At 33.4% G+C, this 17,650-nt stretch overlaps 1 protein-coding gene across 2 annotated transcripts in view; it reads left to right on the top strand.

Moving 5' to 3' along the window:
- The window catches only part of TMTC1 (transmembrane O-mannosyltransferase targeting cadherins 1), a 228,488-nt gene that overhangs the window by 97,811 nt on the left and 113,027 nt on the right, over positions 1-17,650 (top strand). The window contains exon 8 of one of the 2 annotated variants that reach the window (XM_031938103.1): positions 2,658-2,811. In XM_031938103.1, the coding sequence (XP_031793963.1) occupies positions 2,658-2,811 (154 nt within the window). Of the gene's footprint in view, positions 1-2,621; positions 2,812-17,650 lie in introns of both variants that reach the window. The other variant, XM_031938102.1, reaches the window with a different exon arrangement.

Raw genomic sequence — 17,650 nt, 5'->3', positions numbered from 1 at the left:
ATCCTTATACCATAATTTGTCCAACCACTTCTTGATTAATGAGCCCAGTCCTTTTTCACTACAAAAATAATAGACCCTGGGCATTTTTCTTTAACTGTCCCTCTATAGTTAGACTGCTTTGCCTCCTCTTCTCTACTGGGTTTCCTGGCTTCCTTTTTTTTTTTTATTAAAGCTTTTTTAATTTTCAAAACATATGCGTTGATAATTTTTCAATATTAACCCTTGCAAAATTTTGTGTTCCAATTTTTTCCCACTTTCCCCCCACTCCCTCCCCTAGATGTAAGTAATCTAATATATGTTAAACATGGTAAAATATATATATTAAATCTAATATATGCATGCATATTTGTGTAATTATCTTGCTGCACAAGAAAAATCAAATCTGACTTCCAGGGGGCAAAGCCAAGATGGCGGAGACAACACACCTTTATTTCTGACCTCCTAAAACTCTCAGACAAATTACAAATCCAGTCTCTGAATTAGCTCTGAACTGGCAGAACCCACAAATATTGGGAGTGGAACAAATTACCAGCAGAAGATAATTTCAAAGATCGCCAGAAAAGGTCTGTTTCAATTGGAAACAGGACAGAGGCAACCAGCACAAGCAGCTGAGCACAAATGCCAGTGCAGACAGCACAGAGTCCTGGGGCAATGCAGATTCCTCTAGTGGTGCAAACTCTATGAGGAGGTGCAACATCATGTCGGGGAGAATCTATGGAGAGGAATCTACAGCAGCAGTGTTGACTACTCTGCCCTTGCTGCAAGCCAGTAGATCAGCAGAGAAGTCAGAAAACATGCAATACAAACTCAGAAGTTAATAATGAACCCCGAAATGCCAGAGTCTCGCTGGACCTGGCTATACCCAGCCAGCACTGAGACTGAGTCAGCACTGATCCAGCGCAACCAGGCCGCTTATAGAGGAAGCTGCTGCTTGTAGAGGAAGCTTGGAAAACCTCCCGCTCCCTAATAGCAGACCTTATGTTTTAAAAAAAATGAATAAAAAAATAAAGAGAACTGTGACAATAGACTGCTTCTTTGGTGAAAGAGAAGAACAGATATCATACCCTGAGGAGACTAAAGGCAGATTGTCTCCAGATGAAGCCCCATAAGGTGATATAACCTCATACCCATCACACAAAGCTCTCTTAGAAGAAATTAAAAACGATCTTAAAAGAGAGCTAGAAGAAAAATGGGGAAAGGAAATGAAAACTTTGAAAGAGGTTTTGGAAAAGGTATATAATTAATTAAAAGATACATTTGACAAAATGGAAAAAGAAAACAACTCCCAGAAAAACAGAATTTGTGAAACAGAGAAAGAAAATAACTCCTTTTAAAAACACAGTTTGTGAAATGGCAAAAAAAAAAAAAAAAAAAAAAAAAAAATCCATAGAACTAAACCATTTAAAAATTCATTGGACAAATACAAAAAAAAAAAGTAAATGAAAATAATTCACTAAAATTCAGAACTGAACAAATGGAAATGAATAACTCAATGAGACAATCAGTTGAGCAAAACCAAAAAAAAAAAAAGAAAAGAAAAGAAAAATAGAAAAAACTGTAAAATACTTAATTGAGGAAACAACTGACCTGGAAAATAGATCTAGGAAAGACAATCTAAGGATTAGACTCCCTAAAATCCATGATGGAAAAAAAGAGCCTAAACACTATTTTTCAGGAAATCATCAAAGAGAACTGCTCGGATATCATAGAAACAGAAGATAAAATAACCATTGAAAAAATTCACTGAACACATCCTGAAAGAGACCCCCTAAATTAAAACCCCAAGGACTATTGTGGCTAAATTTGAGATTTATCAGACTAAGGAAAAAATATTACAAGCAGCCAGAAAGAAACAATTCAAATAACAGAGGAACAACAATAAGCATTACTCAGGACCTAGCAGCTGCCTCCCTCCCGTTTCAGATTGCAACATACCTTTTCTGATCTGTTACTTCTTGTAAATTCTCTGCCAGGCAGAGTCTGCACTGCCCCCGGGACTCTGCACTTTCTATGCTGGCATTTGTACTCTGCAGGTTGTGCTGGCTACCTCCCTTCCTTTTCCAATTGAAACAGATCTTTTCTGGCGATCTTGAAATTATCTTCTGCTGATAATTTGTTGCACTCTTAATATTTGTGGGTTCTGCTGGTCCAGAGCTAATTCAAGGGGCTGGATTTCATAATTATTGTTAGGACTGTAAAGACGTTCAGAGAGAACTATGTGTCATCTCAGCCATCTTGGCTCCATCCTGGAAATCCTCTGCATTGTTTTGATTAATTCAAATTTATCCTGTATATTATTTGCATATAGCTGCTTGCATCTTTTCTCCCCCATTAGACTGTGAACTCTTTGAGAGCTGAGTCTGTTTTTTAATTTTTCTTTGTATCCCAAGTCTTTAGTGCAGTGCCTGACACAGATTAGGCCTCAGCTTCAAGGATTTGACTTCTCCTTTGGCTCTATGGATCCTCCCTGGAAGTTAAGGAATGCTATTTTGACTGACTTCTTGATAATTTCTAAGAGGAAAATAATTTTTCTACAAAAGTATATAGCATGAAATTTGAGAAAATTTGAGTTAGACTTACAATGTTAAAGTGATCCAATTCAATTCCCCTTTACCTTTTAGGTTCCTTACATATTCCTACCTTCTGGCTTTCAACAGTTGGTTACTTCTGGCACCAATTACTTTATGCTATGACTGGCAAGTTGGAAGTATTCCTCTGATAGAGACCATATGGGATATACGAAATTTAGCCACCCTTCTCCTGGTTGTGGTGATGCTGTTTCTGATTCTACATTGCTTAACGGCATTTAAGGTAAATTTTTTTTTAAGATTTAAGCATATTTTTTATGATGAATTTCAAGGTTGATGTGAAATAAAATGTTTCAAGTAAGGGTAGGGGAATATTTTTCTGAAGTTAGATTGTTCTTTATTCTGTCATGCTTTTTCTTCTTCATAGTAACACACATTTGTAAAAGCCCCCTTTCCAGGAATTAGAACTTACTATTTAAATAATTTAGATAAATTTTAGTTGCATTAGCTATATCATTGGCATATCTTTAAAAATTATTGTTGTTAAAAAAAACCCCCACTTCATTCTCATTTTGCAATAATATATGATAAAATGTTGCTTTGTTACCTTGAAAAACAGTTACATGAAGCAAATTATCACATCTCTAGGATATATGGTGTTGTATGACTGTAGTCTACCAACTTTATGGAGAAGGAGCATATGTTTTATTAGCCTTCTATAATTAAGATTAATTATTACATTATTTGGAATCCTGATATCTAATAGCATTTTAAGTCAGTGATATTTTAAATTTATAGAGGCATAAAAAAAGAGAATTGACTAATTTTTCCTGATTCTTCTTTGCTATCAATAAATAGCACATGCTCTATAAATGAGTTATTTTGTGTTGAGCTTTCTTTTAAGAGGAATAACAGTCTGTGCACACAGACATCTTAATGACATTTACTATAGCAAAGGATATTCTGTGCAGGCAAAGTCTCAAGAAGGTTCAAGATGAAGGTGATATGCAATTTAATTTGGGAGTTATTGGGGGAGTATAGAAACCTGCAGTCTCAAATCAACTCATGGTTAGGTGGCTCCTTCTCTCATGAGTAATGCAATTCTACCAATGAGTCATTAATCTTCCCTTTTTATATAGAAAAGGTCCTATCTCTGATGTGTTAGTGATATTTCATTTCTTGGGTTTCTAGGGTAGTGATAGGTGAAAAGATAAGGTAAATATAGAATTAGAATGCCACTCTTTTTGATTTTAGCCAAAAACTCTTAACAAGTGGGTATAAAAATATATTATCTATAGTCCTTGGAACTATGGAACAACAAAAGATTCCTTTGTTTTGGTTGAGATGAGTATTATTTAGGAAACAAGTTTTTTTTGTTTGTTTGTTTTTTTTTTTAAACACTGGCACAGTTTATTTTTGTTGTTGTTGTTTTATTATAGCTTTTTATTTACAAAACATATTCATGGGTAATTTTTCAACACTGACCCTTGCAAAACCTTCTGTTCAAAATTTTCCACTCTCCCCCCCCCCCCAAACTAGTTTATACTCAGTGTAGATCATATAAGCTAGGAGCCTCAACCAGGTCATTTAGATTCAGAGATAGAGAGAGGCAGAGAACACAAGAGATTTAGAGGAAAGAGCTTAAGCTCTCAGAGGGAATGAGAGAGAAATTCATTTTTCACCTTCGGTCAGGTTCCTGGTGGCAAGGTCTCTTCCTACATTTCTCCATTGAGACCCAAGGCTCATCAGAAAGGCTCTCCAGAAAGCTGCCCAGCCCCAGGAAGGAGATAATAAAGGATTTGGACTTAAACTCTTATCTGTTCTTATGGTGATTACTGAATGAAAGCTGCTTCCAGAGACCCCAAGAAAACCAAACCAGAGAATATTACAGTATAGCATTAAATAAATAGATTAGTTTAGGGAGTATTGTCATCTTTATTGTATTTGCTCAACCTATCCAAGAGCATTTGATATTTTTCCAATCATTTAGATCTGACTTTATTTGTGTGGAAAGTGTTTTGTAGTTTTGCTGACTTTCCCTTGGCAGATAGATTCCTAAATATTTTATACTATGAATGGTTATTTTAAATGGAATTTTCTCTTTGTATCTCTTGCTGTTGGATTTTGTTAGTGATATATAAAAATGCTGATGATTTATGTGGATTTATTTTGTATCCTGCAACTTTTAGCAAGTTTGCTAAAGGTGTGGATTATTCCTAATAGCTTTTTAGTAGAGTCTCTGGGGTTCTCTAAGTATAGCATCATATCATCTGCAAAGAGTGATAATTTGGTTTCCTCATTATCTACTCGGTTCGGTTATCTCATTCTAAACCCTGAATTCTCCCAAACCTATGAACTCCATTGAGTACTTAGATACTTATGAGCTCTCTAATGGTGTGAACATAAGCATTGTTTCTATCAGTTCCACTTAGTGCCTTGTTTCAAGTTCTGGCCCAAAATATCTCTTTCTAAGATCAAATCAACTCCAATGGCTTAACATTTTGTAAAGATTCCAACAAAACCAACTCTTAGTTTTCTTTATTAATTCAATAGGTTTTTTTTAATTTTCAATTTTATTAATCTCTTTTATTTTTAGAATTTCAAGTCTGGTATTTGATTAGGGGTTTTTAATTTGCTCTTTTCTAGCTTTTTCAGTTGCAAGCTCAATTCATTGATCTTCTCTTTCTCTATTTTATGCAAGTAAGCATCTAGAGATATAAAATTTCCCCTTATTACTGCTTTGGCTGCATCCCACAAATTTTGGTATGTTGTCTCATTATTATTGTTCTCTTGGATGAAATTATTCATTGTCTCTGATTTGCTTTTTTACCCATTCATTCTTTAGGATGAGATTATTTAGTTTCTAATTAGTTTTTTGTCTATTTCCCCTTGGCTTTTTATTGAATGTAATTTTTATTGCGTTGTGTTCTGAAAAAAATTTCATTTACTATTTCTGTCTTTCTGCAATATTTTTTTTGAGGTTTGAGCTTCTAATATATGGTCAATTTTTGTATAGGTTCCATGAACTGCCGAGAAGAAAGTGCAATCCTTTCTACCTTCATTCAATTTTCTCCGAAGAGCTATCATATTTAGTTTTTCTAGTGTTCTATTTATTTCTTTAACTTCTTTCTCATTTATTTTGTGGTTTAATTTATCTAGTTCTGAGAAAGCATGGTTGAGATCTCCCACTAATATAGTTTTGCTGTCTGTTCCTTCTTGCAACTATCTCAACTTCTCCTTTAGGAATTTCCATGCTATACAATTTGGTGCATATATATTTAGTATTGATATTGCTTCATTATCTGTGGTACTTTTTAGCAAGATATAATTTCCTTATCTCTTTAATTAGATAAATTTTTGCTTTTGCTTTGATCTAAGATGAGGATGGCTACCCCTGCTTTTTTTTTTTTTTTTTTTTTTTTTTTTTTTTACTTCACCAGCATAATAGTTTCTGCTCCAGGCTTTTACCTTTACTCTGTATATATCACTCTGCTTTAAATATATTTCTTCTAATCAACATATTGTATTCCAGTCTGATTTTCACTTATGCTTTATGGGAGAGTTAACTCCATTCACATTTACAGGTTTTTGTTTTTTTTTACCTCAACTTTTACCTTTTTTCTGGTACTATCTTCTTTCCACCTTTAATTCCTTTTTTATATTATAACAGTAAAATCAAATTATATATGCACTCTTTGTGTAGTCCCATAACAGAAATTCAGTTCTCAAGAGTTCTTTTTGCCTTTTTATGCTTCTCTTGAGTTCTATATTTGGAGGTCTTTTTTTTTTTTGTTGTTTTTGTTTTGTTTTGTTTTGTTTTGTTTTGCTCTGGTCTTTTCATCAGAAATACATGGAATTCACCTGTTTCATTGAATGCCTGTCTTCTTCCCTGGAAGAAAATGCTCAGTTTAGTAGGGTAGTTTATTCTTGGCTGCATTTAAAGTTCCTTTCCCTTTCAAAATATAAGGTTCCAGACCTTTGATCCTTTAAGGTCGAACCTGCTAGATTCTGGGTGATCCTTATTGTGGCTCCTCGGGCTTTCAATTGTTTTTTTTTTTTTTTTTTCTGGCTGCTTGTAATATTTTTCCCTTGGTCTGATAGTTCTGGAATTTAGCCACAATATTTCTTGGAGTTTTAATTTTGAGGTCTCTTTCAGGAGGTGTTTTTGGTGAATTCTTTCAATGGCTATTTTATCTTCTGATTCTATGACATCAGGGCAGTTCTCTGATGATTTCCTGAAAAATAGTGTCTAGGCTCTTTTTTTTTCATCATGGTTTTCAGGGAGTCCAATAAATATTAGATTGTCTCTACTAGATCTATTTTCAGGTCAGTTGTTTTCCTAAGTAGGCATTTTACATTTTTTTCTCCCCCTCTCCCCACTTTTTTGGTTTTGCTTGACTGATTATTGATGTCTTATCAAAGCATTAATTTCCATTTGTTCAGTTCTGATTTTTAGTGAATTATTTTCTTCATTTACTTTTTTTTGTATTTGTCCAATTGAGTTTTTAAATGAGTTGTTTTGTTCCATTTCAGCAATTCTGTTTTTTAAGGAGTTATTTACCTTTTCCAATTCACCAATTCTGTTTTCCTGGGAGTGGTTTTTGTTTTTTTTTGTTTTTTTTTTTTTTTTTACCTTTTTCATTTCACAAATTTTGTTTTTTGGGGATTTGTTTTCTTTTCCCTCTTTATAAAATCTATCTTTCTCTCTCTCTCTCTCTTTTAATTATAGCTCTTTATTTACAAGATATATGCATGGGTAATTTTTCAGCACTGACAATTGCAAAACTTTTTGTTCCAACTTTTCCCCTCCTTTCCCCTCCCCTTCCCCCAAATGGCAGGTTGACCGATACATGTTAAATATGTTAAAGTATAAATTAAATACAATATAAGTATATTTGTTCAAACAGTTGTTTTGCTGTACAAAAAGAATCAGACTTTGAAATACTGTACAATTAGCCTGTGAAGGAAATAAAAAATGCAGGCGGACAAAAATGGAGGGGTTGGAAATACTATGTAGTGGTTCACGCTCATTTCCCAGAGTTCTTTCGCTGGGTATGGTTGGTTCTATTCATAATTGAACAAATGGAACTGATTTGATTCATCTCATTGTTGAAGAGAGTCACGTCCATCAGAATTGATCATCATATAGTATTGTTACTGAAGTATATAATGATCTCCTCATCCTGCTCATTTCATTCAGCATCAGTTCATGTAAGTCTCTCCAGCCTTTCTGAAACCATCCTGTTGGTCATTTCTTACAGAACAATAATATTACATATATTCATACACCATAATTTATTCAGCCATTTTCTATTTGATGGGCATCCACTCAGTTTCCAGTTTCTGTTTTGCACATACAGGTCTTTTCCCCTTCTTTAAAATTTCTTTGGGAGATAAGCCCCATAGTAACACTGCTGGATCAAAGGGTATGCACAGTTTGTAAAATGTTTCTTTTAATGAGTTATATGCTTTTTCCAAGTCCTCTTGCAGAGTTTTCCTTTCCTTTCCCCATATTTCTTCTAGCTCTCTTTTGAGTTCCTTTTTAATTTCTTCTTGGAGAGCCTTGTGTGACTGGGACTAAGTTATATCACCCCTCAGGGCTTTATCTGGAGACAATCTGCTTTTCATCTCCTCAGGGTTTGAAATCTGTTCTTCTCTTTTACCATAGAGATGATCTGTAGTTAAGAGTTCACTTTGCCTTTTTAGTCATTTTTTAAAAAAATGTTGGCATCTGCTTTTAGGGCAAGAAAGGTTTTCCAAGCTTCCTTTACTGGCAGCAATAAAGCCTAGGGGCTGGGCTGAGATGGCGCTGCTTTACTTCTGGTGCCGGGTGGGTATGGCCAAGTCCCATGAGACTCTGCTGCTTTGGGGTTTACTCTTTACCTTTTTTGTTTGTGTTGGATGGTTTATAATTTCCCTGCTGATCTACTGGCTTTCAACAAGGGCAGAGTAGCCAACATTGTGATAGAATCCTTCCTATAGATTCTCCACTGCATGGAGTCTGCACTACCCCATGGAGACCCCACTCCACCCTGCATCTGCATAGCATGCGCTGGCATCCTGCCTGATTTCCCTCCATTCCCAAGCAAAACAGACCTTTTCTGGTAATCTTTGAAATTATCTTCTGCTGTTAATTTGCTGTACTCCCAATATTTGCAAATTCTGCTGGTTTAGACCTAATTGAGAGAGTGATTTTGGTAATTATTTGAAGGTCCAGGGACAAGTTTAGAAAGAAGCGTGTGTCCTCTCCGCCATTTTGGCCCCATCCCCACTCCCTCAACTATAAATTTTGAACTACAAAAAGGTATTCTTAATAGTTTAAATATGAAAATAAACTACAGATAAACAGGAAAATAAATAATTGGTTTAAAAAATTATTCTAATTAAATTCTTTCTGTTCTTATATCTTGATTGCTGCCAAGGGAAATGGCCTTAAATTTTCCTTTTGGACAAAACGATTATAAGTTCTTTGATCACGGAATTTATAACTTTCCTTAGATACATTTTAAATAAAGTATTACTTTTTTCTTTTTTAATGTTTTTAAATTTTTAGAAAATATAAAATAAAACATAAAGCAGTAGGAAAAAAGGAAAAAATAAAATTAAAATACAAAAGAAAACAAAACACACAATTGTCCTTTGCCTAGCAGAACATCAGGGAGGATTCAAAATATGTAACATTAAATTTCTATTTCAAGAAAGCATATATACTAGTAGAAGAACTTATTTTCATGAGTGTTGATCTTTTCTTTGCTTCTTTATAAGTTGTTTTTATTTTATTCTTTTTTTCACTTTTCATCCCTTCACCTCCCCCAAGCACACTATAGTTAAGCACAAATATATTTATATACACATGCGTAGATATATACATGTATATACCTGTATACACATGTATACATATATTCATATCTATCCACAGATGCACATACATATACATCTGTCAGTACACATACACATACATAGAATTATATGCATATATGTGTACATATACTCAGTCACATATATACACATTTATCTCTATGTAAACATGCATCTGAAATATTAATATGGCTGACATATAATGTAGATTGATTGAATCTTTACGTTTGACTTTGTCTAAGATCAATGATAACTAGCCTTATTTTTGTTTCCTAATAAATTCTACTCCTGATCTTTGTTGTAGTGTTATTATATCTCTTCTTTCCCATTCCTGCCAGCTCTTCTGTTTTAATTCTGCTCCTTAACTTACCTTGCTTTTACTTAACCTCTCCAACTCATGGATCTTTCCCTTGTCTTCTTTTCCCATTTTTTGTTTCCCCTTCTCACCATCTATCCCCCCTTCTTTCTTTATAAATTTTGGAGGGTGCTATACCTTTCATGGTAAATATGTAGTATTGCCTATTTAACCCATTACCAATTTGAGCAAGTTTTCAGAACTATGAACTTTCCTCTTTTTCTAATACTTTTATGTCTACTCTCCCCTTGCACTTCATTTGTATAACATTAGTATTTTTACCTTTTTCCTAGACAGTTTTGCTTTTTAGTGTCAGATTATATTCAACACTGCCCCAATCTTTCTTTTGAACTACATAATTACTGATGTCAATTGTAAACATATGGAATACATTTTTGTGTAAAAACCATAAATAATTTTTCCATGTTAAGTTCCTTGAAATTAATCTTTGATATTGGCTCTTATAAGTTAAATTTTCTATTGAGTTTGGGTTAGTTGAAAGAAAGTGTCCAAAATCTACAAGTTCATTGATTGTCCATTTTTTTCATTCAATATTATGGATAATTTTGCTGGATATTGTAAAGGGTAGAACTCTGGAGAAGTATACTTGAAACAAGATGTTAACTCAGTTGAATTGATAAGACAATGGTTATCTAGTTTAGCAAAGTTCTCTAGTCAGTACATGTACTTAGTACTTAATATTGTTCTATAAGATTGACACCTATGATGACATACTTATAATAGAGTATATAAGAGCCAACAAATACTTGGAGAGAGACATTCCATCTCCCACCATTGTGGTGGCTATGCTGTCCTTCATTTCTCCACTGAGACCAAGGCCTGTCTAAAGGCCCTCCAGAAAACTAGCTCAGTCCCAGGTGAAGGAGATAATAAGACTTTGGACTTTATCCCTGACTATTCTTGAGGTGATTACTCTGCTAAAATGAACCTGGTCCCAAGACCTCCAGAAGCTAACCAGGACATTACAGGACATTTAGTCCAACTTACCCATTTTATAGATGAGAAAATTGAAGTGGGCATGGGAGTAGAGGTGTGACATCAAGATTTCAGGGGAAAGGCAAGGACTTAGCTCTTCCAAATTCCACTCCAAAGAACTTTAAGTAATCCCTCAAAACAGATTCTGGAGCAGAAGAATTCATAGAAGGATGGAATGAAAACTGTTTTCCAGCTCAAGATAACTTAAAAGGCCATCAAGAAAGTTTCATTACTCCAAGGTGGGATTGGAGTTCAGTCCAGTGCAGGCAATTACCTAGCAAGATAGCAAAATGCTGTGTCTCAACAAGCTAGCAGCAGGTCTTTGGGGCAATTGAATCGATGATAGTGACTTCTGAGAGCTCCAGAAGTCATAATGGGTCAGACAACTGGTCAAAAGGAGATTACAGGAGTCCTTTAGTTGGCAGAAGGTTCAGGACCCTGTTGTGTTGCCTATGCATGGATCCAGATTGTAGTCTCAGAGTAAGAAGGAGGACTAGTACACCAGAGTTTATAGTCACAGGAGAGCCACAAGTAGAAAAGAGTTCTTGCAGTCATTTACAGACCAGAGCACAAACTAGTAAATATACTTTTCCTTAGTTCATACCACTTTGGCCAAACTGAAAACTTATATACTCCACAGAACTAGCTATGAAAATAGAGCCTAACCTTAAAGATAAACAAATGACAGTAACAATAGAAAGTTATTATGGTTATAGAGGAGATCAAAGTACTAACTCAGAGGAAGAAAACAAAATCAAAACTGCTTCATCCAAAGCCTCAAAGAAAAATATAAATTGATCCCAATTCCCAAAAGAACACCTGAGAGAGTACCAAAAGTATTTTAAAAATCAAATAAGTGAGCTAGAGGAAAATCTTGCAAAATAAATAAGAGTGATGCAAGATTATCATGAAAAAAAAAAAGGGTTGTTACTTGGTAAAGGAGGCACAAAAAAATAACAAAGAAATTAGTACCTTAAGAAGCAGAAAAGGTCAAATGGTAAAAGAAGTACACAAATACATTGAAGAAAAGGACTAGCCAAAGGAAAAACAGGTATAGTAATTCACTGAAGAAAATGATTCCTTAAAAACTTAAGAATTGGGCAAGTTGAAGATAATGGCTCCAAGAGATATCAAAAAAGAACAAAACAAATTCCAAAGAATGGAAAAATAGAAGCCAATATGAAATATCTTATTTAAAAATATTTGACCTGGAAAATATATCTAGGAGAGATAATTTAAGAATTATTGGATTACTTGAAAGCCACCATAACAAGGAGCCTAGACATTTTATTTGAAGAAATTATGAAGGAAAGTTGTCTGGTTAATCTAGAACCAGAGGACAGAATAGAAATCGAAAAAATCTGTTTGTCATTTCCTGAAAGCAATCCCAAAATAAAAACTCATAGGAATATTATAGCCAAATTCCAGAGCTTCCAGGTCAAGGAAGTAATATTGCAAGCAGTCAGAAAAACTATTCAGATATGGAATTCACACATTCGCAGCATCACCTTAAAGAATTAGAGGAGTTGGAGTATCATATTTTAGAAGACAAAGGAGCTAGGATTACAACTAAGAATCCATTAAAACTAAGGGAATCTCTATCCACTAAAATACTTAAGGGGAAAAAATGGATATTAAGCACCCCTGATGAAAAGACCAGAGCAGAAAAGAAAACTTGACTTTCAAATACAAGACTCAAGAGAAGCATAAGAAGGTGAGTTGGAAAGAGAAATCATAAGGTATTCAGTTAGGTGAAACTATTTATAGTCCTACATGGAAAACTATTTAGGACTTCTAAGAACTTTATCAATTTTTTTTTTTTTTTTGCTTTTTGGCTAATTATTTTTTTTTAGTATGATTAATATGGAAATGTGTTTTTCATGACTGCACATAAATAACTTCTGTCAAATTTCCTGCCTTCTCAGTAAGGGGGTAGTGGAGGGGTTGAAGAAGAAAATTTGGAATTCAGAATACCTAATCTATTCCATTGATCTACGTTTCCATTTCTTAGCTAGTACCATATGACTTTTATGTCTGCCAATTTATAGTACAGTTCTAGGTTTGGAATGGCTGAGCTGCTTTCTTATGCATTTTTTTCATCAATTCCTTGATAATCTTGAACTTTTGTTCTTCTATATGAATTTTATTATTTTTTTTCTAGCTCTATGAAATAACTTTTTGGTAGTGTATGGTACTGAATAAATAAATTAATTTAGGTAGAATTATCATTTTTATTTTATTCACTCAACCTACTCATGAGAAATTAATATTTTCCCAACTCTTTAGGTACGGCTTTATGTAAAAACTACTTTATAATTGTGTTCATATAGTTTCTGGGTTTTTGTTGGCAGGTAGACTCCCAGACATTTTATATTGTCTACAATTATTTTAAATGAAGTTTTTCTTTCTATTTCTTGCTGCTGGCCTTTATTGATGACATATAGAAATGCTGATGATTTGTGTGGGTTTATTTTATGTTCTACAACTTTGCTAAAGTTATTGTTTCAAGTTTTCAAGTTTTTAGTTGCTTCTAGGTTTCTCTAAATGTACATCATATAATCTGCATGGCTGTTTTGTTTCTTCATTCCCTAGTCTAATTCCTTCTATTTCTTTTTCTTCTCTTATGGCTAAAGCTAATAATCTGAGTACAATATTGTATAATAGTGGTGATAATAGGCATTCTTGATTTCATCCCTAATGTTACTGGGAATGTTCTAGCTTATCCCCATTACATACAATGCTTGATGAAGGTTTTGGATAGTTGCTGCTTATCATTTTAAGGAAAACTCCACTTATGTTCTCTAGTGGTTTTTTTTTTAATAGGAATAGTTGCTGTTATTTTGTCAAAAGCCTTTTTTGTATCTTTTGAGATAATCTTATGATTTTTGTTAGTTTCTAATTTTCCTAATATTTAACTTGCCCTGCATTCCTGATATAAATCCCACTTGGTCATAATATATTATCCTGGTGATAAATTTTTGTAATATCTTTGCTAATACTTTATTAAAAATTTTGCATCAAAATGTTTGCGGCAGCCTTTTTTGCAGTGGCAAGAAACTGGAAACTGAGTGGAATACCCATTAGTTGGACAGTGGCTGAATAAGTTATGATATATAAATGTTATGAAATGTTAATGTTTTATAAAAAACAATCAATAGGATGATTTTAGAGAAGACTGGGGAGACTTGCATGAATTAATGCTAATGAAATGTGCAGGACCAAGAAATCATTGTACACAGCAACAAGAAGATATTACGATGATCAATTTTGATGGACGTGGATCTTTCCAACAATGAGGCAATTCCGATCAATTCCAATAATCTTTTGATGAAAAGAGCCATCTCTTCCCAGAGAGAGGACTATGGAAACTGAATGTGAATCACAACATAGCATTTTCACTCTTTCTGTTGATATTTGCTTGCATTTTGTTTTCTTTCTCAGTTTTTTTTCCCCTTTTTAATCCTGTTTTTCTTATGCAGCAAAATAACTATAAAAATTGTTTACATATATTGTATTTAACATATATCTTAACATATTTAACATGTGTTGTATTACCTGCCAATGGGAATGGAGGGAAGAAAAGGAAAATTTGGAACGTAAAGGTTTTGCAAGGGTCAGTGTAGAAAAATTATCCATGCATGTGTTTTGTACATAAAAAGCTTTAATAAAAAAATAAATAAAAATTGCATTAGGGAATTATTAATTAGGGAAATTAGTCTATAATTTTCTTTATCTGTTTTGGCTCTTACTGGTTTAGATATCAGCACTATCTCTGTGTTATAAAAGGAATTTGTCAGGCCTCCTTTTCCATCTATTTCCCCACATAATTTATGTAGTATTGGAACTACTTGTTTAAATGTTTGGTAGATTCACTTGTTTTTCTTAGGGAATTTATTGAAACTTTGTCCAATTTCTTTTTCTCAAATAGGAATATTTTAAGTATTTTATTTCCTCCTCTGTTAATCTGGGCAATCTATATTTTTGTAAATATTCATCCATTTCAATTAGCTTTATTGGTATTCGGTTGGGCAAAATAGCTTCCATTTTATTGCTTTAATTTCTTCTTCATTGGTGCTGAGCCAGTACTGAGGGGCCTCAGCTGCTGATCTGTGTTATAGCTAAAAGCCTCCATCTAGATTTTCTGTGCTGGGCTGTATTTCCCTTTAACTCAAGTGAGACAAACCTTTCCTGAACTCCCTCCAAGCTATCTTAAGCCAGAAAATTGTTTTACTCTGTCTTTTTATGGGTTCTTTTATTCTAGCATCCATTTAGAGCATCATTTCCAAGGGAAACTGGGGAGAGTGCAGGCAACTTCCTGGTTTCTCTTTGCTATATTGGCTCCTTCTCCCTTGCATATGTGTTTTACTCCCTAAGATTTGGCCACTATAAAACTTTTGGTGTAGTAGTAGCTTGCTTACACAACTCAAAAAGTAGCTCCCCATGAAAGAGAGAAGCTGCTGGGTACATAAGGGATTTACAAATAAATTTTAAAGGGTCTTTTAATATACATTGGAAAATAATTACATCCTATATTCTAATAAAAGTTCCTTCAGCTATTTAAAAATGTTTTGAGAATTGGTCCCTAGATTGACTAACATGTCTTTGACACAAAAGAGGTTAACTGCTATTGAGGAAGTTAAATATATTTGGAATTAACTAATTCTTTCAAGTTCTATAGTTATTAATTAAAGAGAGAGTATATAGTTAGTATATCCATTGAGAAGCTTATTCACTTAGCTGATGTGATCTGGTGCATACATTTCAAATGATTTTGCTTTTTTCTTCTAATAGTTGATATATGAATTTAGATGATGCACTCTTTCTTTTTATCCTAGATCAATAAAAGTCTTAGAACTTTCAAGCTGAAATACTATATTTTAGTTCCATAAAGATGCATCATCTATTAAGGATTATTTGTATACCTTCCTATATGAAAAAATAAGTCAAAACCTTTGTTTACAATTGTATGTGTTGGAATGCTTTGTATAAATTTTGTTGATATTTGAAGATAAAAGCTGTCATATTTTGTCCATCACTTTCCTCTCCTACTTTTTCCTTAAGTACAATAAGTATATGTTACATGATACAGACAGCAATTTAAAGACTGGACTATGTCCTTTGTTCTTGGTGAATTTTCAAATGAACTAATTTGCTCTAGACATTTGTGATTATTATAATTACCTCATTGGATTATATATATGGTAGTAATAAAAGGCATATAACCAGGGAAAGCTAATTATCCTTTTTTTCTCTTCTGAATATTTAATGTGTATGCTACCAGAGCACTGTAATGGTTCATCTTTATTAGTTTCACAGGGGTAGTTCTGGTCTTGGCATGTTAGTTTACCAAAAAATTTTTAAAATGACATAGAAAAAATGTAAAGAATGGTTGAGCAAAAGGATTTTACCTTCATGCCTATAGAATCCCTGAAAAGATTTAGTTGTTCTGCTTGCACATTAATGCTGCCACCTAATGTGATGGTGACTTTAAAAGTCAATACATATAAGATTTTAACCTTGTTTCCTTGAACAATTCCTTTAAAACCAGTAACCTATACTCCTTACAGTAAATAAAAGTTATTTTATGTCAAAAAATAAATAAATGACATAAATCAGGAAAATAGCCAATATGAATTTATATGTGAGGTGAGTTTATATTATTGCTTCTGTTTGTTATTGTTTTTCACTGACTGTGTATTCCAGTATACATCAATAATCTTCATTTATGAATATTGCATGTGTCTGGAGAGCAATTTGGAATTATGCCCAAAGGTCTATCAGACTGGGTATTCTTTTTGATCTAGCAGTGTCTCTACTAGGTCTGTATCCCTAAGAGATTGTAAAAAAGGGTAAAGAACCCATATATGCAAAAATGTTTGCAACAGCCTTTTTTGTAGTGTCAAGAAACTGGAAACTAAGTGGATGTCCATCAGTTGGGAAATGATTGAATAAGTATATGAATGTTATGGAATATTACTCTTTTATAAGAAATGATCAGCAGCATTATTTCAGAAAGGTTTGGAGCGGCTTACATGAACTTATGCTAAATGAAATGAGTAGAACCAGGAGAACATCATATATATAGTTGCAACAAAATTACATTTTGATCAATTGTAATGAACTTGGCGCTTTTCAACAATGAGGTAATTTAGGCCAATTCCAATAGAATTGTGATGGAGAGAGCCATCTGCATCTAGAAAGAGGGCTGTGGGGATTGAATGTAGATCATAATCTAATATCTTTGCCTTTTTGTTGTTGTTTGCTTGCTTTTTTTCTTCTTTTCCCCCTCACTTTTTGATCTGGTTATTCTTGTGTAACATAATAATTGTGGAAATAAGAATTGTACATGTTTAACATATATTGGATTGCTTGCTGTCTAGGGGAAGGGGTAGGGAGAAAGGAAGAAGAAAAACTTGGAATACAGAGTTTTGCAAGGATGAATGTTGAAAACTATCTTTGCATGTATTTTGAAAATTAAAAGCTATTATAAAAATTAAAAAATGCATATTTCATGTGGGAATGCATTTCATTATTCTCCCAATTAGTGGAAATAATCTTCTAAAGTGGTCTCATGTATTAAGATTCACATTATTTAATGTTAAAATAAGAATTATCATTAGTTTTAGCTCAATTTGAAATATGTAATGTAATTTGAATAATGTAACCACTTAATAGGTTTCACTGTTTGAATTGAGACCTAATTATATATTCTTATGGTTTCTCCTGATATTTTACTGCTTTACAAATATATTATTTATCCTAGTGGCATTCACATGACTCATTTTAAAGTGAAGACATTGAGGTGCAGATTTACTTAATGATAATTATGAGAATGTACATTGTAGTTGAATTTTACCCTATGTTACATGATAGTGACAACAATTTAAAAACCAAACTGGACTGAGTCCTTTGT

The sequence above is a fragment of the Sarcophilus harrisii genome, chromosome 5 (assembly GCF_902635505.1).
Source record: "Sarcophilus harrisii chromosome 5, mSarHar1.11, whole genome shotgun sequence".
NCBI classification, from domain to species: Eukaryota; Metazoa; Chordata; class Mammalia; order Dasyuromorphia; family Dasyuridae; genus Sarcophilus; species Sarcophilus harrisii.
The sequence above is the reverse complement of the archived record's forward strand: the minus strand, read 5'-3'. Positions and strand labels throughout refer to the sequence as shown.